This window comes from Corythoichthys intestinalis, chromosome 12 (assembly GCF_030265065.1).
Source record: "Corythoichthys intestinalis isolate RoL2023-P3 chromosome 12, ASM3026506v1, whole genome shotgun sequence".
Taxonomy (NCBI): Eukaryota; Metazoa; Chordata; class Actinopteri; order Syngnathiformes; family Syngnathidae; genus Corythoichthys; species Corythoichthys intestinalis.
Window position 1 is genome coordinate 27,912,386 of NC_080406.1, and position 24,157 is coordinate 27,936,542.

Below are 24,157 nucleotides of genomic sequence, written 5' to 3' on the forward strand. Positions count from 1 at the left end.
TGGAAGTATTCAATCAGTGGGCTACATACACACATTTTTCTTTGTATGATCAAATGCAGCCAGAATAGCAACGTCCTTCAGCTTCAATAATTCACCTTCGATCTTACATATTTTATTACTTCAATTTCGATTGAACTTGGCTGTCAAGGTGTAGCAATGTTAATTTATCCTGACAGGAACTTATTAGTGGGTAAAAATATGGATAACCTCCAAAAACAACACAAATTCACATATGCACAATTGAAATTCACAGTCACTTGTATTCGACATCCCAACCCCCTCACACACCTGTCTCCCAGCTTTCCTGCTCTACTTTTTTTCATCTGTCATTCTGGAGCATGTTAGTGTTAAAACAACTTCCCACAATGACATACACACAAAAAAAAAAAACACGGTTGTATTTTTTTTCTACATCACGGTTGCTCCATAGACAAGGAGAGCAACAAAGACAAACCGGGTCAGTATTAGAAACAGACAGACTGTTTTCGCACACCTACTTATCCTTGCTGTCTTTTTGTCATTAGACGTGCTGGGCCTGGCGGCATCTAAGCTGTCATTTAACATCTACATTCTGCATGTGTGCATGTGGGTGTGCGTGTTTGTAAAAGAACAGAGAGAAACAGAGAGAGAGGGAGAGAGTGAGTTGAAAGCTACCACAGGTAGGTTTTAAATCTGTTCATATTGACAGCAATCATTTTGTTGTCTGGTCAAATAGGTCACCTGCCAATTCCGTTGCACTGAACAGTTTAAGGGAGCTGTACTTGCATGCAGGTATATTTATGGATTTTAAAATATCACAGTTGGGTGCCGAGGTTTTACATATTCCCTCTGACTTTATTTGTGATATTCTCTGCTGTTTGTTGCCTCCAGGGTGTTTCAAAGGGAAATGGTGATGAGTAGACATACAGACAGGTGTCAAAACTGCAAGCAGCTTCTGTCACTTTGCCGTTTTATCGGATGAAATATAAATCTGGAAATGAACAAGCAATTTGTACAGTATGTGAAGCCCCCTACTTCATAGAAGCAGCATGCCCTTGACGTGTCCTTCACACCCTCCACTTTGGAATTCATGCAAATGTTCAAACTATCCTGATTTGAGGATTCTCTGTAGTGAGATGAGAGAATGCCAATCATATTTTGCCTCATTTCCAGCTTTATGGGTCATCTGACAGCATGTATGCTGGCAATGGGGCACAATTTGCCTGTAATATTGAGATGTCCTCTATTAAGCGTGGGCAATAATTTAGTGTGGGAGAGAACATCTTTGTTAAGTAGGATTGGATGTAGAAAGCTGATTGGATGGAAACGAGCCTTTCTGATGTTAAAAGGGAATTCAATGCATGAAAAAGCCTTTATGGAATATTTATGATATGGAAAAACATATACGGTACATATTCCAAAGAGGAGCCAAAAAGGGATAATCCAGGTGGGCCAAAGTGGATGGAAACCTACTCAAGATGAACTGAGCATGAACTAATGCTGCAGCCAAAGAGGGGGAGACGATGGGGGGTATTGCCAAACCAAGGTAAACATTGCTGGTTCCTGACCTTAAGAGACTCGCGTGCTTCTATACCGCAATGTCACAGACGGTCATTATATGAACTGAGCCTGCTTTACATTTATCCTGATGACACATTTATATTTGTTGTTAACAATTTTATTTATTCATTTATTATTCAGCACTGATGGAGATGTGAAACTGCATAAATATTTGTCAGGTGGTTGGTGTTGCGCTTAAATTGGAAAAGGGGTAGTTAAAAGGGTGGGGGCAAAGGGCTCCGGGGTTGAGGTGGTTTACGCATGGCGCTCACACACGTTGACATGTAACTTAGAAGCAGAACCACACAATAAAAAAGAGAAGGAAAAATAAGAGCAGACTCACAGGGTGACCCCGGGCTCCTCCATTTGTGTTATCCTCTCCAGCTATTTTATGTTTGTGTAAGTGAAGGAATCCTCAGATGCCGTGGTCACAGTCCACGTCCCTGCAAATGTACCAAAGGATCACGTAGAGGATGAGGAGTATGGCGAAGATGAAGAGGGCGACTAGGATGGCCTTGGTCACCGGAGAGATGAGCGACTGCATGACAGGAGCAGAAGCCGGGGCAGGAGCTGCGTGGCTCTCCGCGTCCCTTCCGTCCTCGTCTGCTGTCTCTCCCGCTCTCCTCTTCCTCTCCGGTGGCAACTGTTGAGGAGGACGGAGCCCCGGGCTACACACACGCACGAGGCAGGAGATCCACTCAACGAGTCGAGCGTGGCTGGGGCTTCCCCTCTCTAAAGGCGGCACAAGGGGGGGTTGCGGTGGTGGTGAGAGGGTGGGCTGTCTGTCCCCACTTTCACTCTCACGTCGGTGGGCAGAGACGAGATGAGCGCGGTGACAGCTCACAGTGACAACCACGCAGAGAAGATGCTCCAGAGAAGATGACGGGGGCTTAGATCCAAAAGATAAGTTTCTTGCCCTGATAGGGAATAGAGAAGTGCTCGTGTGCGCGTCAAGGTGCTGCAAAAGGCTGCAAACAGGTTGATTAGGATTCCTCGTGGCGCGCGTGTGCGCCACATTCACAACCCACGCTGCCAATACAATAAACCAGCATATGGCAAAGACATGTTGAAAATTCACACCATCATGTTTGGAACTGCCAACGTATGAGCTGCATTTGCACCGAACTTGAAGGTGTTTCAAACATTTTGTCCAGATAAAACAGAGATGCCCATCCGTGATGCAGTGCAATTTTCATTAAACAGACTTAAAAGGAGGACTGCATGATTTTAATCCATTCTTAATGTTATTTGTTTGTAAATCTACGCTCTTTTACAGAAAGTATTGTGAATATTGCTTTCAGAGTCTCTGACCGAGGCACCTATAACAGTGGTGGTACGTGGGTTCTCTCTAGTGGTATGTTTAAGAATCCCTGAATAAAACAGCTAAATGCAATATACAAACATGCAATACAAACAAAGTACTAAAGTGATGTTTGTAGCTATACATTCAATTTGTTTAAACATTTTTTTTAATCCAGTACATTATGTTTTACTTTTCAAGTGCATTTGTATTTAAGTGTTAACCCTTTTTAGGGCAAGTAACCATTTTTGGTAAGGTAATTAAAAATAATAATATAACAAACTTAACTTAAACCATATCGTCCATATACTAGTCCTTCTAAAAGAATTAGCACATTGTGATAAAGTTCATTATTTTCTATATGCTGGTAAACATTAGACTTTCATATATTTTAGATTCATTACACACAACTGAAGTACTTCAAGCCTTTTATTGTTTTAATATTGATGATTTTGCCAAAAAAGTCAAGAAAAAAACTAAAATCCCTATCTAAAAAAAATGAGCATATTTCATCCAACCAATACAAAAAAGTGTTTTTTTTTTAATACAAAAAAAGTCAACCTTCAATGAATTACCGTATATCAGCTATGCACTCAAAACTTGGTCGGGAATCCTTTTGCAGAAATGACTACTTCAATGCGGCGTGGCATGGAGGCAATCAGCCTGTGGCACTGCTGAGGTGTTATGGATGCCCAGGATGCTTCAATAGCGGCCTTAAGCTCATCCACAGTGTTGGGTCTGGTGTCTCTCAACTTCCTCTTCACAATATCCCACAGATTCTGTATGGGGTCCAGGTCAGGAGAGTTGGCAGGCCAATTGACCACAGTAATGCCTTTGGTCAGTAAAACATTACCAGTGGTTTTGGCACTGTGAGCAGGTGCCAGGTCGTGCTGAAAAATGAAATCTTCATCTACATAAAGCTTTTCAGCAGATGGAAGCAGGAAGTGCTCCACAATTTCCTGATAGTCCCGGTCCTTCATAAAACACAGTAGACCAACACCAGCAGCTGACATGACACCCCAGACCATCACTGACTGTGGGTACATGCATTTTGGCATTTCCTTCTCCCCAGTCTTCCTCCAAACTCTGGCACCTTGATTTCCGAATGACATGCAAAATTTGCTTTCATCTAAAAAAATTACTTTGGACCACTGAGCAACGATACAGTGCTGCTTCTCTGTAGCCCAGGTCAGGCACTTCTGCCGCTGTTTCAGCTTCAAAAGTGGCTTGATCTGGGTAATGCGGAACCTGTAGCCCATTTCCAGCACACGCCTGTGCACAGTAGCTCTGGACGTTTCTACTCCAGATTCAGTCCACTGTTTCTGTAGGTCCCGCAAGGTTTGGAATCGGCCCTTCTACAATCTTTCTCAGGGTGCGGTCACCTCTTCTGGTTGTGCAACGTTTCCTGCCACACTTCTTCCTTCCCACAGACTTCCCACTGAGGTGCCTTGATACAGCACTCTGGGAACAGCCTATTCGCTCAGAAATTTCTTTCTGTGTCTAAGCCTCTTGGTTGACGGTGTCAATGATGGTCTTCTGGACAGCAGTCAGGTCGGCAGTCTTGCCCATGATTGCAGTTTTGAGTAAGGCTGGGTGTTTTTAAAAGCCTCGGGAATCTTTCACAGTTTTTTTTTTTTTTTTTAGTTAATTCGTTGATTCAAATGATTAGGTTAGTAGCTTCTGTAGAGTACCTTTTCATGATATGCTAATTTTTTGAGATAGGGATATTTGTTTTTTCTTGACTTTTTTGCAAAAATCATCCATATTAAAACAATAAAAGGCTTGAACTACTTCAGTTGTGTGTAATGAATCTAAAATATATGAAAGTCTAATGTTTATCAGTACATTACAGAAAATAATTAACTTTATCACAATATGCTAATTTTTTGAGAAGGACTAGTATGTGGACATGCCCACATATGTGGATGCCATGTCTCAATTTTAATTATTGTTTTTATTATATTAATAGTGCTGTCCAAACGTATTGGCACCCCTGCAATTCTATCAGACAATGCTCAATTTTCCCAGAAAATGATTGCAATTACAAATGCTTCGGTAGTAATATCTTCATTTATTTTGCTTGCCATGAAAAAACACAAAAGACAATGACAAAAACATTAAATCATTATCATTTTACACAAAACTCCAAAAATGGGCCAGACAAAACTATTGGCACCTTCAGCCTATTACTTGGTAGCACAACCTTTAGACAAAATAACTGTGAACAACCGCTTCCGGTATCCATCAATGAGATTCTTACAATGCTCTGCTGGAATTTTAGACCATTTTTCTTTTGCCAACTGCTTGGCCAGGTCTCTGAGATTTGATGGGGGCCTTCTCCAAACTGCCATTTTCAGATCTCTCCACAGGTGTTCAATAGGATTCAGGTCTGGACTCATTGCTGGCCCCTTTAGAAGTCCCCAGTGCTTTCTCTCAAACCATTTTCTAGTGGTGTTTGAAGTGTGTTTCTGGTCATTGTCCTGCTGGAAGACCTATGACCTCTGGGGGAGACCCAGCTTTCTCAAACTGGGCCCTACATTATGCTGCAAAATTTGTTGGGAGTCTTCAGACTTCATAATGCCACGCACACGGTTAAGCAGTCCAGTGCCAGAGGCATCAAAGCAACACCAAAACATCAGGGAACCTCCGCCATGTTTGACTGTGGGGACCGTGTTTTTTCTTTGAAGGCCTCATTTTTTCCCCTGTAAACTCTAAGATGATGCTTTTTTCCATTAAGCTCTACTTTTGTCTCATCTGACCCGAGAACATTCTTCCAAAACATTTTGGCTTGCTCAGGTAAGTTTTGGCAAACTCCAGCCTGGCTTTTTTATGTCTCTGGGTCAGAAGTGGGGTCTTCCTGGGTATCCTACCATAGAGTCTGTTTTCATTTAGATGCCGACGGCTACTACAAATTGATACTGTTGTACCCTCGGACTGCAGGACAGTTTGAACTTGTTTGGATATGAGCTAATATTGGACATTATCATTTTTTCTTTTCTGTCCCCATCTGGGGAGGTTAGCCACAGTGCCATGGGCTTTACACTTACTAATGACACTGCGCACGGTAGACACAGGAACATTCAGATCTTTGGAGATGGACTTGTAGCCTTGAGATTCCCCATGCTTCCTCACAATTTTGCTTCTCAAGTCCTCAGACAGTTCTTTGCTTTTCTTTCTTTTCTCCATGCTCAATGTGGGTCACACAAGGACACAGGACAGAGGTTGAGTCAACTTTAATCCATTTTAACTGTCTGCAAGTGTGATTTAGTTATTGTCACCACCTGTTATGTGCCACAGGTAGTAACACGGGCTGTTAATTACACAAATTAGAGAAGCATCACATGATTTTTCAAAGGGTGCCAATACTTTTGTCCGGCCCGTTTTTGGAGTTTTGTGTAAAATGATAATGATTTTTTTCCCCCATTCTCTTTTGTGTTTTTCATTGCAAGCAATATAAATGAAGACATTACTACCAAAGAATTTGTGATTGCAATCATTGTCTGGGAGAAATTGAGCATTATATGACAGAATTGCAGGGGTGCCAATAATTTTGGCCAGCACTGTATGTATGTACAGGGTGGGAAATGGGATTTTTTTTTAACAATCCGATAAAACCAAGAGTAATGGAAGAAAAATATTTTATTCATCACAACTGAAACCTTAAAACATGCCATTTAAGAAACAATTATGAAATCTTCATTCTAAAATGATGTCCTTTAAGTAGCGCCCTCCTGAATGCATTCTTGAAATCTGCTGTTCACCACTGTTGGAAAAATAAGGGAATTTGCGTGGCAGACACGAGCAAGTGATAGCACTGTGAGACAGTAACCTTAAGCAAGGAAACAATGTGCCATTTTAGTAACCATGGTGAATTCAGCATGAAAGTCACAGTATCCCAGCTCAGATGAGGAATTAATGAGATCTCGACAGATTTCAAGAATGCATTCTTACAGGAGGGCACCATTGATTTTTTTTTTTTTTTTTAATTCCGTCATTGTTTCTTAAATGGTATGTTTTAAGGTTTCAGTTACCATGAACACAATATTTTTCTTTTATGTATGTTTTATGAATAATTACAATTATAAATTCATAAAATGTTTGTTATCTTGAACTGCTTGGACACAGAATGGTGAATCTGAGTGTCTTAATGGCTGGAACAGTTTTAATATGCTAAATGGCAGTTTAGTGTACTCCCGTTGTGGTTCTTTATTTTTTGTGTAGGGTTTTGCCCTGAAGTTCGAGTCACCTGATTTTAAGTGTCTGCATATACAGAGTACCAATCTGATGGCTCAGCAATGAAAAAGAACAAAAAACACATCCAAATGGAAAATATTTCCATACTTGAAACATTATCACTCTTGCATGATGCTATCTTACCGTTAGTTTCCGAGGGCGAGCTGGCATAATTTTCCCACCGGCAGTGTTTATTTCTGCTCCCGCTGTTTCTGTTTGTGTTGTGATGTTGCATAGTACAAAACATGTTTTTATAATCTATCTATCTATCTATCTATCTATCTATCTATCTATCTATCTATCTATCTATCTATCTATCTATCTATCTATCTATCTATCTATCTATCTATCTATCTATCTATCTATCTATCTATCTATCTATCTATCTATCTATCTATCTATCTATCTATCTATCTATCTATCTATGTCTGTCTGTCTGTCTGTCTGTCTGTCTGTCTGTCTGTCTGTCTGTCCGTCCGTCCGTCCGTCCGTCCGTCCGTCCGTCCGTCCATCTGTCTACAGTGTATCACAAAAGTGAGTACACCCCTCGCATTTCTGCAGATATTTAAGTATATCTTTTCATGGGACAACACTGACAAAATGACACTTTGACACAATGAAAAGTAGTATGTGTGAAGCTTATATAATACAGTTAATTTATATTCCCCTCAAGATAACTCACAATATAGCCATTAATATCTAAACCCCTGGCAAAAAGTGAGTAAACCTCTATGAAAAAACGTACATCCCTTAATGTCCAAATTGAGTACTGCTTGTCATTTTCCCTCCAAAATGTCATGTGACTCGTTACAGGAGTGCTGTCAGCATTGCTGCAGAGATGATGAAGAGGTGGGGGGTCAGCCTGTTAGTGCTCAGACCATACATCGTACTCTACATCAAATTCGTGTGTATGGCTGTCACCCCAGGATGAAGCCACTTCTGAAGACGGGACACAAGAAAGCCCGCAAACAGTTTGCTGATGACATGTGATATTAATGGCTATAGTAATTTTGAGGGGAAAATAAATTAACTCTGTTATGTAAGCTGCACACAGACAACTTTTCATTGTGTCAAAGTGTCATTTTGTCTGTGTTGTCCCATGAAAAGTGTTTTGTGTTACACTCTATCCATCCATCCATCCATCTTCAACTTTTTCACTGGATTCCGATCCTCTTAAAATAAAGTGTTTGGGCTAGATTTCCGAATATATGATTGGATCAGAGACATCACTAATTCTTCTCAGCTCCAACGCTGACTACAGTGCACGGGTGTCTTATAAGTACTGATCTCCGGGGAAATGGATGGATCGGTGAGTCTGTGGTAGTTGTGCGGGTGAAAATGATGGATTGAGTTCGTGTTAGATAGGACGTGAAAAACAATTTACATACACGGTGCGTTCCAACACTAATTCAATATAAATTTAAAGATTGTTTGGTTGGAAACATTTCTTTATGTGCGAAAAGTGTAAAACTGGACAGCCAAGAGAAAAGTGATTCACTTGTGTTCTTCATGATTTGTGGTTGAGGCTTAAAATCCTGCGTGGACTCCTGCCGAATTTTTGATTCTTTGTATCATTGCTGATCAATTATCAACTAATTACGAAATGATTGTTCCTTTAGGTTCAGAGTTAGCCAATTGAAGGCATGCCCGCACAGCCTTCAGTCTGTTAGTGTCCTGGAGCACACTCGCGCTTGTCAGTAAACACTTTGGCTTTCTATATTACTGTTTTTTGTTGTTTGTTATTGTGGTGGCACTTGGAGAGCTAATTATGTACTGAGGTGGTGTTATAGTGTAATAAGTTTGAGAACCACTGTTCTTCCTCCAGGTCAAACGGGTGTGTTAATACATAATATAGATCCCACGTACGATTGTGGTGAAAATGTCACAAACTCACTGTCAATCCCTGCGTAATTTCCATTAGGTGGTTGTTCAGCACACTAACACATACTTTCCACCCGGTGGCGACACATCCATATTTTCAGGTGTCCGTCAAACGTGAGACTATTTGATTATTCCGTACACTGAGTACACTCTAGTCTTGCATGGCAATCATGACAGCTAAACGGGCGTAAAGAACGAGTTGTTGGTAAGAAGTAAGTGTGAATATATCTTTTTTCTGCTGTGACTTAATGTAATGAGCTTTCTGGAGCTAGCTAGTTATCGAGTTGACGAACCGAATACTGTAAATTGGGCCTATTGAGCTAAGTGTGCAAGGAAACGTACGATGCTATTAGCTCTTGAGTGAAGCTCGCCTCTTTACAGTTTTAGTCGAGAATACCAGCGGCGATGTACTTGTGTAACAAAAATACATTGCATTGTTTAGCGTTGAATCGTTACACGCGAAGAGAAACGAAAACGGTGGATTTAAGCATAGTTGTCATTAAGCCAGCTGCAACTTGCTAGTAGCTAGCAAACACCCTCCGAAGCAGGCCTGGCTACTAGCATTAACATCAGTAAACAATTTCCGGGAACACTCTTCAAAATAAATATCAACTATTGACCTGATTCATAGAAATATTCGTTTTGAGTTAATATTTAATTATAGTTCTGTCTTCGGTGAGGCTCTGTGTTGAATTAAAAAAGAAAGTAATTTCCAATAGCCAGTTTGTGTTCATTTTTAAATGTGAGAGTGCTTTAATTTTGTAAACTCACTCCGTGTTTCCGCAGCGGTGTTTTAAATGTTTGTGTTATTGCGACCACAACCTTAGCTAACTAGCCATCTATAGCCAGCCAGTTAAGCCTAAACCACTTAACTCTGAGAACGTTAACACATGGAAACAAGTGACTGTCTGCGTTATTCCACCGCTTCACTCGGGTCAGTCTGGTCCCTGGACGTTTGTCAAAAGTCTACGGAGCGTGCCATGACCTAACTTGGAATAACGCGAACAGGTTAAGATTGATGGCTCGCAAGTTAGCAATCGTCTCGTTTTCGAAAAGTCAAAACACGCGAAATGTTTATATTACTAAGTGTCCACCCAGCTCATGTTATCAGCTTTATAGAAATACAGTATGTAATTTTTCACTTCTACGGCAAAGTTAATATTTGAACCGTAGCACTATGTTTGCATAATCTATGCTACCTTGTGTGTTCTGTTTTTGTTGAATATCAAGAAAACGATATGTTTTCATTCAAATGTCACACTTGTTATATTATTCAGTATTCAGAAGAGTTTGTGAGAAGTGCTGTAAATTGGTGAAAGTTAAAATTTGATGATCTTTACGAGGTGGGTGGATGCATGACTGTCCTGTGGGAATATTTTTAGTGCAAAATGACGACTGTTGAGCAAATATTTCATGAGGGTTAGGTTAGAATCTGGGCTACTTTCATGTGTTTGTGTTGTTTGATTAATCCATCTCAATCCCAAAACATGTATGTGAAGTTTGCTCAAGATTCATGAGGCAACACAAATGTATTTGTTTTGCACAATTTAACACAAGGTAAATAAAACTGCTTTACATCACATGAAAATCAAGACACAACTGAGAAATAGAAACTTAACTAAAATGATACATAAAAGTCGCAATAAATCATCAAGACAGGTTGAACCAGAATAAATAAAACAGGAAATAAAAATAAAACCAATAATAAACATTAATAGTAAATGTGAATTGGTGTGTTTGCCTTTGGCTGGATGGGTCTGCCTCTTAGCCAAATTCAGATGAGATATGCTCACTGAGAACAAGTGTTATTGAAAACAGATGGACGCATGATTGCAGTAATCTGCAGTGCTAATATCAAATTTCATGCAACACACTGTTACCTCATGCCTGTTATTCTCACAGAAGCCGTTGGTACTCTATGTAAGATGAACACTGAGGACAAGTTGGAGGGCATGCTGTTCAAGTGCAGCAGCGGAGGGATGGATGGTAGAGGACGAGTCGGCCTGGTGATGACGCTCGGGGAACGATCACTGGCAGACCACCCACTGTTGGCAGAAGATGACGACGACGAGGATGAAGATGAGAACTTGACTGTGAGCTCGTTGGTAACTCACGACCTCGTACCTCCCGAGCAACTGATGATGCAAGAAATGTCCAAGAACAGTGGAGGAGCTGATGAAGAAGGAGCAGGTGAAGTGGGGGTGCATTTCCCACTGAAGTTGACCCATAAGTTGCCCTGCTTGCCTGTGAGTTCATACTGGTTAAAACCTTTAGAAACATATAATGTCACTGATTTGCAGTACTACGGAGAGGTTTAAGACAAATATTATAGTTATTTTGTTGTTGTATTGTAGTTGTTATAATAGCAATGTTATTGTTAACTATTAAGTACTATTATTAGCAACAGTAAGTCCACAATTGTTTTAACATAATTTAGACAAAAAATATATATATAGTTGTTATAATATCAATGTTATTATTAACTTTTAAGTACTGTTATTAGCAACATTAAGTCCACAATTACTTCAACAGCTCTTAGACAAAAAAAAAAAAAAGAAATTGGGGTGCGAGGATTTATGTTGAAACATACCGATAATATACCTTCCAAATTTCATTGTGATCCGTCCGCAAATAATTGAGGAGTAGCAATTTTAAGTCACCATTAAATAATGTTTGATAATTATTCTGCTGTGAGACAGAAATTGGGGTGCGAGGATTTATGTTGAAACATACCGAGAATATACCTTCCAAATTACATTGTGATCCGTCCGCAAATAATTGAGGAGTAGCAATTTTAAGTCACCATTAAATAATGTTTGATAATTATTCTGCTGTGAGACAAAAAAACTATAAAATCAGGCTCTGAGAATCATTGTGTACAAATCTCTAGAATATAACTACCAAATTTCATTCTGAAATGAAAGAGTAGAAATTTTAATTCGAATCAAAATCTGAGACAAGATACTGTTCAAATTACTGTCAATAAATAATTTTGTTTTTATATGTCATGCTTAAAAGGACACATGACACCTAGTATAAATGACCTACATGTGAACGACGGTTGCTACTTGTCAAAGTGAATGCAAATATCCCTTCTTGCCTAGTGAATGTTATCAAGTGCTCAGTCAATAAAAAACTATTTGGTGTTTTCTCACCATCAACGATAAGAATTGTTAGCACTCGTTTTTCTTTCCGTCAAATATCTTTCCATTGTGGCACAGTTCATTTGCTTTATAGCACTATCTCGGATAAATAAGAAGCGTATAAAAAGTAATGCCAGCCTCCTTTGCATTCATTCTGATACCTCCATTCCATAGTATAATAAAAGAAAGAACGTGAGGGCTCCATCCTCCAGTATGTATAAAACTAGAGGTGTCCCAATCAGATCACACTGAGGGATCAGCCCAGATTATGTCATTTTCACAAGATTTGAATTGGGCAAAGAAAAGAGCATCCTGTCTTCCCTCATCAGAAAGAGTCAATTTTGATGGTTCTACCATGGATGCTTTTGTCGTGGAACAATTGGGTAGCAACCTGTTGGTTCCCTTTATTTAACAGTAACCCCTTTTTAAAATAATATATTGATTCTTAGCAGAAGAATGTTCATAACCTAATGGTATACAAAAAAAAAAAAAATCACAAAATATCACCATATCGATAAAAGATCACACCCTTAATATGTGCGTGTGTGTATGCGTACGCACATTTCTCTCAAACACAACATTCGTTAATTTCGGACAGGTTTCACTGAATGTGAAACACCTGAAATCCATATTCGGGAACAACATTTAGTTATGTTTTATGACCATAAAATGCAAAAAAACAAATATAGACACGCTTTAAGTAAAATACATCCAATCTGCGAAGAAGAAGCTCTGAATCCAAGTCCTCCAGTTTACAGTGTGTTCCTTTGAACCATTCCTATTATATAAAAAGGAATCACATTCTTCCCCATGTGACTCCCATTTTGCTAATTTATTTGCAAAAGACTGGGAAATGCAAGTGGGCTGAGAACAACTTAACCAAAATTATTTACAGAGGAAACTGCAGTTACTGGAAAAACTAAAATGAACTTTGCCACTCCAACTGCTTTACTTGCTCACTTGTAAAGCCACCTTCATAATTGGTAAATTTTCCTCTTCATTTTTGGATCATGAACTTTCCTAAATGTCCCCTGTGCCTCTGCTCCTTCTGTTACAGCTGAACATTAAGCAAGAATTAAAATTTACTGAGCAGCCACCCCAGATAAAGAAGGACAAAAAAATTGTCAAGGACCTAATGGTATGTCCCAAGAAGAAGAAACGGAAACAACGCTCACCAGCAAAGGTAAAAACAAGAAAGGAAAAACATAACCATCTGTTATCCAAGTACATATTCTGTACTATACTCGTTTATATGATTTCTCCAAGATTGCAACATATACTAATGTATTTTTTGTCCATTTTGTGGTTATAGATTCTAAGCATTAATGAGGATGGTTCATTTGGCATACAAAGCCCCAAGGTACATGTTTGTATTCACTGTAACGCAGCGTTCAGAACCAACTACCATCTACAGAGGCATGTGTTCATTCACACAGGTATGACAGCTTCTAAAAAAGGGGGGGAATACAGAAACAGAAAATTAATAACAACTGGCACTTTTAAATACTCTAAACAATTCATAACAATAGTTGTCGATTGACCTGACCTTCCCCCCCAAAAAATTCATTGTACAATATAGTGACTTGTATGAAATGTTACTTTATGTATTTTGTCCAATTGTAGGTGAGAAACCATTTCAGTGCAGCCAATGTGACATGCGCTTTATTCAGAAATATCTTCTCCAGAGACATGAGAAAATTCACACCGGTAAGTGGTCTGATCCAAAGACTTTTCTCTGACATTTTATTATGTTTGACCTAAAACGGTCATGATGTTTTTGTGTATCTTTTCATGCTTAGGTGAGAAGCCTTTCCGCTGCGATGAGTGCGGTATGAAGTTCATCCAAAAGTATCACATGGAGAGACACAAGCGGACACACAGTGGGGAGAAGCCCTACCAATGTGACTACTGTCACCAGGTTACTTTTCTTCCTGCTTTTATGGTGTAGTAAATGTATGGTATGAATTTGTGTCAGAAAGCGTTACAGATCAGATCACTCAATGACCTTAAATAGTGGATTCCGCCCTAATACAGAGCTCAAGACTGAGTGATCTAGTTGCTCACGCGAGTAGATTTCCAGGGTAAAAACATCATCCGTCTTTACTTGTGCATGTTTTTAAAGGGTATTACCTGGGGAAATGCTAATATTCCATCATTTATCCATAAACGCATGCCTTTTGGATTCATATCATGCAGGGTACCCGCGGGTTATTAAAAGTATTTAAAAAGCATGGAATTTAGTTTTCCATTATTAAAGGTATTAAAAGTATTAAATTAGCTGTCGTAAGTCTGGAATTTTTTCACCGTGGTTTTATTTTGAAGAACATCTCAGTGCAACCTAAATTATATCCGTGACAGTTTTTTTTTTTTTTTTTTTTTTTTTTTTTTTTTTTTTTTTTAATCCATAACGAAGATGACGCGTAGAATTTTTATGATGCACTACACTACAAATCATAATGCACCTCGTGCGTGCGCGCTGTTAGCATCATTAGCATCAACATCACAACAGCAGGCAATCGCACAGTACTGTGTGCTAACGTAAGGAACTGCTCAGATGCCTTAGTTGTTATGTTTGACGAAAGCCTCAACAAGACAACCAAGTCCAAACAGTTAGACCAGCATGTGAGGTATTGGATCGGCGACCAAGTCGCATCCAGATACTTTGGGTCGCAGTTTATGGGTTATGCGAAGGCAGTCGACCTGCTTAACATTTCAAAGTAAGTTGCCAATTTCTCCAATTAAAATGTGTTAGATGGAATAATGTATTTCTGCACGGTTTGCCTTTCGAATGAATGTGAATTTCGTAGTTTTAACGCAAGAGTTAGCCATGTTCAATGGGGTATTGGCAGATGCACTAGCCTTAGCATGGATAAACCGGAGTCGTAGATCCACCATCACCCTCAGATACACAACACGGTTGACACTATTATTGGAACGAGTGCGGGGTAACGTTGATCTGAATAACATGGCATGGTGATAGGCAAATTATAATGTAGGTGATAATAAAACACCTCCTGGTATATTTAAATGTTTTTCTTGATTGAATAAGAGTATAGATTTTCTCTATCTGATTAAAAGAATAGCTATCTTCAATAGCTAACAAAGGATTAACGTGTGTTTTGTATACTTCTTGTAATGTGATTAGAAAAAAAAAATTACCAAGGGAAATGGTCATGTGTAGCTTTTTTTATTTTGTGGTAATTAATGGTAAACTACTGCCTTGTAGTGGCTGTTTTTTAAACTTTCACTGCCAATTGCAAGATTTTCCTAAGCACTTTACAGTTAAGGTGACCAACTTGACAATCACCAGTTAAGGTGACCAACTTGACAATCACCAACCTACCACCTTGACTAGGTCCTCTTAAAAGGGAAACCTGTTGTATTGCAAATGTAATTTCTGAAGTTGCTTTACAAAAAATAGTGTAAAATCCATTTTATCCTGAGGGGAAAAAATCTGAAAGACCTTATATTTAAATGTTTTAATTGTATCTTCAGTAAATGTGCATTCTTTTGTCAAACACACTTAGTAATTGAGGTTAAATTTGATGTCCAGTGCTTTATTTTTTAAATATGATTCAATATTCTCTAAATAATGGGTGCGAGAAAAGTATTAATTTTCAGTTGAAATGGCATTAAAAAAGGTCTTAAAAGTCTTGAATTTAGATTTATCAATCCTGGGGGGACCCTGTCATGGCACTTCGTGTAATTATACATGTCGCAACACCAAGAAAATGATAGAAATTAGGATCGATTGTCAAGCTAAAACGACCGGCGCCAGAGATCCCGGAAATCTAGCATATTGTGTGCGTTACGTCACAACAAGGAAACAACCGTCTCAGTGCTTAGTACTGAATGGCGGCGATGATGGCAGACAATTTTGTTTCTAGTTGCAGCGACGAATCCGACGCAACGAACGTTCTTCTAATGGTGTTTTGGGTTATCAATTTGAGCCCAAACAAAAGCAAATGCAGCCTAATGAAAGGATCATTGAGGGGAGCAATCACACTGATGAAACACCGGCAACAGATCGTGTCGGGCACACCGAATGGTTTGTTTTGCATTTCTTTTTGTGAAGCTGGTACACCGTGACCGCAAAATAAAGTAATGTATAGAATAATTGTCATTTATTGTGCTATCATAGGTTTTCGCCTTACCAACCGACACACATATGAATGGGATTAGAGGATTTGTTGTATATATTTTACAAGCGCTAATTTATACATGTGTCCAGTCCTATATCCAATGCGTGATATGTTTTTTATTATAAAAGAGTATTCACTCTGGCCATTTCCCTCCTTTGCTTTGCCTGGGGTGGTGGGGTGGTCTCATCAGAGCCAGTCATCGTCCTCTTTCTTGATATCCCAGTTCATTTAGGTGGCTGCGCGTGTATGGTGGGCACCGCATCTGCTTTCAGCAGCAATTTCTTAGCAAAATTTATTTTTTGATTAATTGATTTATTTTTTTGTTAACTTTATTAATATTTGTTATCTGGCCACATAACAGTTCTATTGATATCTCACAGCCCCTTCGTATTATAATACCCTTTAATGCTCTTGCTAACACGGCCACTCTTTATTTAAACATAGTGTTTGAAAGTTGCCTTCTTTTTAACCTATTTGATATTCCACGCTGTCTCGTTGTGAAGAAAAAATACTTTTTCGCTATTACGAAAAGCCAACAATGGCAGGGGTGGCTAGTACTTCTCTCGACGCCCAGAGAAAGCAAGCCATGCAGTCATGAGGAACTTTGTGCTCTTAAAATACCCACGCAAGACCTCCCATTGCGAACAGATAATCAGAATCTTTTCTCCGTTTATCCACACATGAAGACTTGGCACCAGAGGAGGTGGGGAACCCTACTCCACTTTTCTATGTAATTAAAAACAAAGCTGACTTATTCAAGGGAAGCCACACCTGACTTTGTACTGTGAATGGCAAAAGATAGAAATATTTACCGTAATATTTTGCCTCTTCCTATGCATCCAAGTCATAGCTGGATTACCAATTATGTTTTTAATCAGTGAATTTCTTTTCAAACCACTTAGTTAAAATCCGATCATTGACTGTGGCCCCATCTCCTGATGATCTTCCACAGCTTCCTGGCTATCAGTTGACCTTTAGCAAAAGCTCTACCCACCTTAGTCACGGTTGCTAAGCCGACAAGCTTTATGACTCCAATGGCACAAGCCATTGCAAGCAAATGATTTATTTTGGCGCAATACCAGTGCAACATCCTCCAGATTTAGGCAAAAGTGTTTATACTATGCAGTGGTGGATTATATTGAAAATGTTTGTCTATCGACATCTATGTCTATCGAGGTATCGAAATTATCGAGGCAAAAGCATACAGATTCAACACTTACAGCAAGCAAAGGGTTAGAATGCTTAAGTGTCCGTTCACAAAAGGTTACATGAAAAATAAAACAATTTAAGTTTAAAGTGCTTATTAGGACGCTTTGTTTACTTAAGATGAGGAAGCATCGCTTTAATGTTGGCACACGCATAGATCTGAGCCCACGCAACTCCGAAAGAAGCCATGAAGTTAACAAACTTTAGCTAACGAAACAGCTATACTTGGACATTATAGTGATGACACCTTACTAAGATATGATATTCGATAACAGTAACTAAAACTTCCATATCCAGTTTAATGAATGTTCTTGCCTCGACTAGAGCAAGTTTGGCAGGACAGCTCGCTAGTTAGCCTCTGGCATTAGCTTGATAAGAGAACACATATGTCTGCTTGTTTATTCTGGAGACATTTAGTTTGGAGTGACGCAATATGTCCACACTGTTTAATCCATTGGAATCCAGTTTTTGTTTTGGCTTTTGGAATGGGAAAAAAACACATTCCTCCTCATTAACTCCTGGGGTACCTCGAGTCTGATTTAGATAATCCATAGACACATCGCTTCACAATTTTGGATGTCCACAGTTTGTTGACAAAACCACCAAATAAATCAATTAGACAATGGGGCATCCGAGACTTTGACAGTTCATACTTCGCTCAATGACGTTGCTCGGCCGTATGATTGGTCAATTGCCGTTTTAGAGGGACTTGTTTGCAAAGGGCAATCACAGTTTTACACAAATTATCCCAGGATAAAGGGTTAAACAAAAATGACAAAATGATTAAGACCTATGACAAACAAAATTCACATCACCATGGTCTTGCAGTTAGGCCACAAGTGCCATCTTGATTAAATGTCATTCTGAAAACAGAAGGGGACAATTTATTCCTCCTCCAACTGCTTTGCATCAGGTTCAGAGAAATAATGAAGGCCTCTCATAAATATACGAATATATTTTGTATGTAATACAGTGGGGCAAATAAGTATTTAGTCAACCACTAATTGTGCAAGTTCTCCCACTTGAAAATATAAGCGAGGCCTGTAACTGTCAACATGGGTAAACCTCAACCATGAGAGACAGAATGTGGGGGGAAAAAACAGAAAATCACATTGTTTGATTTTTAAAGAATTTATTTACAAATCATGGCGGAAAGTAAGTATTTGGTCAACACCAAAAGTTCATCTCAATACTTTGTTATGTATGCTTTGTTGGCAATAACGGAGGCCAAACGTTTTCTGTAACTCTTCACAAGCTTTTCACACACTGTTGCTGGTATTTTGGCCCATTCCTCCATGCAGATCTCCTCTAGAGCAGTGATGATTTTGGGGCTGTCGTTGGGTAACACGGACTTTCAACTCCCTCCACAAATTTTCTATGGGGTTGAGATCTGGAGACTGGTTAGGCCACTCCAGGACCTTGAAATGCTTCTTATGAAGCCACTTCTTTGTTGTACTCGCTGTGTGTTTGGGATCATTGTCATGCTGAAAGACCAAGCCATGTCTCATCTTCAATTCTTCAATGCCCTTGCTGACGGAAGGAGATTTTCACTCAAAATTTCTCGATACATGGCCCCAATCATTCTTTCCTTTACACAGATCAGTCGTCCTGGTCCCTTTGCAGAAAAACAGCCCCAAAGCATGATGTTTCCATCCCCATGCTTCACAGTGGATATGGTGTTCTTCGGATGCAATTCAGTATTCTTTCTCCTCCAAACACGAGAACCTGTGTTTCTACCAAGCAGTGGAGTTCAGAATGTGACTGACTGAGGTTGTGGACAGGTGGCTTTTATACTGATAATGAGTTAAAACAGCTGCCATTAATACAGGTAACGAGTGGAGCCTCGTTAGACCTTGTCAGAAGAAGTTAGACCTCTTTAACAGCCAGAAATCTTGCTTGTTTGTAGGTGACCAAATACTTATTTTCCACTTTAATTTGGAAATAAATTCTTTAAAAATCAAACAATGTGATTTTGTTTTGTTTTTTTCACATTCTGTCTCTCATGGTTGAGGTTTACACATGTTGACAGTTACAGGTTTCTAATCTTTTCAAGTAGGAGAGCTTGCACTGTTGGTGGTTGACTAAATAGTTATTTGCCCCACTGTATATTGTATGTTTGAACCTCAATCATCCTTTACTTTTTGAATGCTACAGTACAATAATTGTTATTTTATCATCCACAGTACTTCTCCAGAACTGACCGTGTTTTAAAGCACAGAAGAATGTGCCATGAAAACCGAGAGAGAAAGAGCAACAAGGCTGCCAATAAAAGTGGAGCATTGCATGAAGCAGATGCCTTAAGCCCTTTTCTCACCAAAGAGTGTGCATTACCCAAGAAGAAACGACAGAAGTGTTCAGATAAGTCTGACAGTTCTGGCTCTTCTAATGCTGCCCCAGTAGAGGAGCTCACTTCTGCTGTTAAAGAAACTGAAATGAAAGGGGAAGAGAGATTGAATAAAAGTGGAGATCTCCCTCTTTTTGCTGTGTCCTCCAAAGTTAAACACGAGTACGTGATTGGGGAATACTCTGTGGCACTTCCAGAAGAGACTACCAGCCAACATGAAGTTGAAGACTTGGCACCAGAGGAGGTTGTGGCTCCTAAACTAGTCCTAAAGAAGGTGTCTAAGAGGAGCCTTAAACAGTCCGGTGAACAACCTCATTGCCTGGCCACTCTATCGTCATTTGAGGACAACAAAGTTACACATTATACCTTTGAAATTGTGGATAAGCAAAGCCTTTTGGAGGAAGTAAGCAACACAGATTCAGCGGAAACCACAACAAAGCCTGTAGCCAGCAGCACAAACTATGATGACGCCGTGCAGTTCCTCAAGAAGAAACGCTACCTTCAAGCAGCAGCGGCCAACAACAATCGTGATTACAGCCCGAACACGAGCAGCATCTCTTCTCAGCCGACCGTTTCTCAAACGGTGGTGTCAGCTGTTATTGACGAAACAGTCCCTGCCACTATTCTGGAACCTCAGCCTCTTAACGCGGAGATCAAGGCAACACATGAAAGGAACGTGCTGCCAGATGAGGTTCTTCAGACTCTGTTGGACCACTACTCCAACAAAGCTAATGGTCAATCAGACATCTCCTTTAGTGTAGCTGATACAGAAGTTACCTCAAGCATATCCATTAATTCCTCCGATGTTTCAGATGCTAGTCCTGCAGAGAGCCTCGGAGCTGCAAGTGCTCAGACTCAACCACCGACTGAGAAGGCCAGTCTCTTGCAAGAATATTCCAAATTTCTCCAGCAAGCATTGGAGAGGACCAGTCAGAATGACAGCTACCTTACGAGCCAAAGCCTCAGCTTGGTCACAGAAAACCCTACATTAGCTGGTCAGCCCCTGTTCTCCACCGAGAAGCAGTTTCCTTCCCCCAGTAGGTTCAAATCAGGGATGAGCTCCCCATTGAGATCCACAATAGAGAAACCTCACTTTGGATTACTGGTCGGTGACTCTCAGCACTCGTTTTCGTTTTCAGGTGATGAAACTACCCCTCCTTCGACAGTGTCCCCCTCTGATGAGGACTTCCTGGAACAGGTGTCGCCATCCAAAAAGACTGACTCCTCTCAAGGGATACTCCAGACTTTTCAAATTAACACCTTTGACCCAAACTTCAAGTCTCATTTCCAGACTTCCAGATGTGGTTCCTCTTCACAGTTTACAGGTGCCAACGGACAAGTAAGTCTCCGTGGCCACAGCACAGACTTCTCAGAGTTTTCTTTAGTTCGAGTTACAGAGACCAGGTCCCAACTGAACTCCTCCCCTGATGTTTCATCAAGTGAAACCTTTGGTTGAAGAGAATAGTTGTGTAAATCCTACGTTAATAATTTCTGAAGCACTTTATCCCATTTCACCCGTTTTGCCAAAGCACCTCTCATTTCATTTATTTAGTACCTCCTTAAGGCGTTTACTTTCAAAATGCAATCATTTTTTAAACATTGTCTTGTTGTAGTCAATATAGTGATAAATATGGAGAAATTGGCAAATCCCCGTCATAAAAATTTGAATTTACAGTGAGAGATTAGGCGATCAAAGCCTAATATGGGAGTACAAATACATGCCATATTGGTATACATATTTATTTTTTGTCACTTTTGCTTGCACACATTAAAAATAGTCATCCTTTTGCTGATAGCTACCTCCCCAAGTTGATTATTTGTGAAATATTGAAGATAAGGGGAGATAATGTTGAACTTTTTTTTTTAATCCATTTGTACAAATGCTCACTAGTTGCCTGCTAAGATGAAACCATTAATTTAATATCGTAATTGATTTTTTGTCTTACCGCTTTACCATGTGTGCCCTGAATGAGAAAAAAAAAAAAAATAACGTATTGAATTATCTTTTGAAATTTTTCATTGACAGGTTGAATTTCATCTGAAAAATGGAGATCCCATCCATACCTTTTGGCCATTGTCATTTCAATATCCTATCAAACTGAAAGCTATACAGGAAGTTGTTTATTCCCACAAAAACTAAATGTTGATTGGTTGCTCTTCCTTCCTAAAAGTAAATGTAATGAAATGACTTAAAGGGAAAGACATTGTTAAGTATAAAAGAACTCCTCTGTTGATGAGCCACACGGAACCAAATTATTGCAACATACAGCAACAGGAGGGCATTTTTTTATTTTAGCAAAATCCATGTAAATACACAACAAAGTCTCAACTTGGTTTAAACAACATCACAATAGCTTGGAAAATTGTGGCTATAATTGATGCCACGAGAAATGGCGGACTATCTGAAATACTCACGTTAGATTGGCAGTTCTGGCTTTTAAAAATGTCTGCTCAGCAATTTTGCCTTCTTCCTGAAATTATTGGCTTTGAATGACCTTTTTCTCCAATATTACACATCACAAAAATGAAATTCGGTTTATTATTTCAAATTTTTAGGATTCTTTTTGGTGTGTGCACTTGATCAAAACCTTGTCTTTCCCTTTCAAAGTTTTGTGCTTGCTATCGGCACAATTTGCACGTTTTTCACTACAAGGAGAATGTAGTGCTTTGTATCACAGTGTCAAAAATCATTGTTAAGAAAACATTTTCATTACTCATTGGAAATGGTCTGGGGAAACCATGTGATGGAAACCCCCAAATTCTTTGGTGATATTGAACATTTGGTCAAGGCACAGTTAAGTTGACAGCATGGAAGTGTAGAATATTGATTAGGGTAGCTGTAGGATTAAAATCTTTGTTGTTAAAAATTTAGCTGAAAGTGTTTGATTTTTAAATCAAATGTTGGTGATTTTTTCCAGTGTAAATTGTTAAGGGGTTGCAAAGTGATGCTTAAGGTGCTACTGTGTGTAAAAACACTTGACCCTTTACGCCATCATGAAGTTCCATTGACAATCAGGGACAAATGACACCAACAACAATCATCAAATATTGTATTTTTTCCTTTAACATTCCCTTTACTAGTATATATGTAAATAATCTGTAAATACATGGCATATTTTTCCAATTCTGACGCTTATAGCTACTGTATGTGTTGCGAGAAAGACTGCTTGTGCAAGACTTTCTTTCTAGAGGCATATTACTTTTTACCAACATTAATTGGATTTGACAATGAATCAAGTTCCTTATGAGATTTGTACATAATGGATGTAATCAGCGATATCAAGGAAATCATTTACGTAGTGTTGATGACAGTTATTCTTGTAATTCAATGCAGTGAATTGGACATTTTAATTGTTTTTTCTAGATACTTTGCCCGGGTAGAACAAATGTCACTAAAATCCGTGTGAAATTTTGTGGTCTTTAATGGCCTTTGTGAGACTTTTAAGCACAATGGGGTTGAATATTTGTTAAATTCAAATCAATTTCTTTTTGACTATTTGAAATGATCTCAAGCAATTATAGAAAGGCAGTTTTGAGTTTCAAAATCGCAGCACTATGTGTTCCCCCCCCACTTTTTGACCATAAGTGTCCTTGTATAAGCTAGTGAAAAATTCCAGTTTAGTATCTGGATTGTCTTTTTAAATGAAAAAAAAAATATATATATATATATACTATTTTTGAACCATGAATTTTAAGGCACTGATATGTATGGCATATCATATGCACTCACCATACACTCAATTGTCTCTGTAAAAGTGTTTTGTGTTCATTTCAATGTGAATTGCTGAATCTGCATTTTAAGATGGCTTTTTCTCGTAAATACCGTACAATGCTTCACCGTGGGCACTAATAAATCAAAAAGGTTTGTTTGCATGGTGACAAAGTTGTTGGATCTCAAGTGAACTCGTTTGATGAATGAAGTGAAGCTTTAATTGTAGCGGATTGATTTGTCATTTAACACCATACTGTTAGAACTTTGCAATATGATTTGTAAACATCTGATTAAGTTGTTATCTTGTCATGTCCATACAAATAAAATGGTTCACCCCAAAAATATGGCATTTATTTTTTCTTTTACCCTCTTTGCAGTATTTATGTCCATGAGAATGGCGACTCCAAGTGGACTAAAGTTATACTACAATTGGTAACTATAAATTGCGGTATTCCATACCATTTAATCAAATTTACCCATCGTCATAGGCGGAGTTTAACTTTTGGAGGGGGGGCACAACATATTGATGACCCCGAAACGCAGTGTCAGCAATAAAATTAACTTGAAAGAATATTTATAATACTAAGTTGACAATGAGCGTTTTTTTTTTGTTTTGTTTTTTTTTGTTTCCCATTATTCTTGAGAGGAATTCTTAAT

The 24,157-nt window shown here is 39.0% G+C and overlaps 2 protein-coding genes across 6 annotated transcripts in view; one reads left to right on the forward strand and one right to left on the reverse strand.

The window, feature by feature from the left end:
- LOC130926738 (dehydrogenase/reductase SDR family member on chromosome X-like) overlaps window positions 1-2,534 on the reverse strand; it is a 77,921-nt gene extending 75,387 nt beyond the window's left edge. The window contains exon 1 of the mRNA XM_057851871.1: window positions 1,883-2,534. The gene's annotated coding sequence lies outside the window, so the exon portion shown is untranslated. The remainder of the gene's footprint in view (window positions 1-1,882) is intronic.
- On the forward strand, window positions 1,365-24,157 carry znf148 (zinc finger protein 148). Of its 5 annotated transcripts, none has more exons than XM_057851862.1 (7): window positions 1,365-1,525; window positions 10,856-11,199; window positions 13,154-13,279; window positions 13,409-13,532; window positions 13,720-13,803; window positions 13,896-14,014; window positions 19,628-24,157. In XM_057851862.1, exons 1-7 carry the CDS (start codon window positions 1,477-1,479, stop codon window positions 21,242-21,244), a joined length of 2,463 nt encoding a protein of 820 aa, XP_057707845.1. In that variant the 5' UTR covers window positions 1,365-1,476; the 3' UTR covers window positions 21,245-24,157. The 5 variants fall into 5 exon arrangements, with proteins under 5 accessions (XP_057707845.1, XP_057707849.1, XP_057707846.1 ...); XM_057851866.1 differs by lacking the exon at window positions 1,365-1,525 and adding an exon at window positions 8,867-9,158 and having other exon boundaries at window positions 19,628-24,154; XM_057851863.1 differs by lacking the exon at window positions 1,365-1,525 and adding an exon at window positions 8,871-9,165 and having other exon boundaries at window positions 19,628-24,128.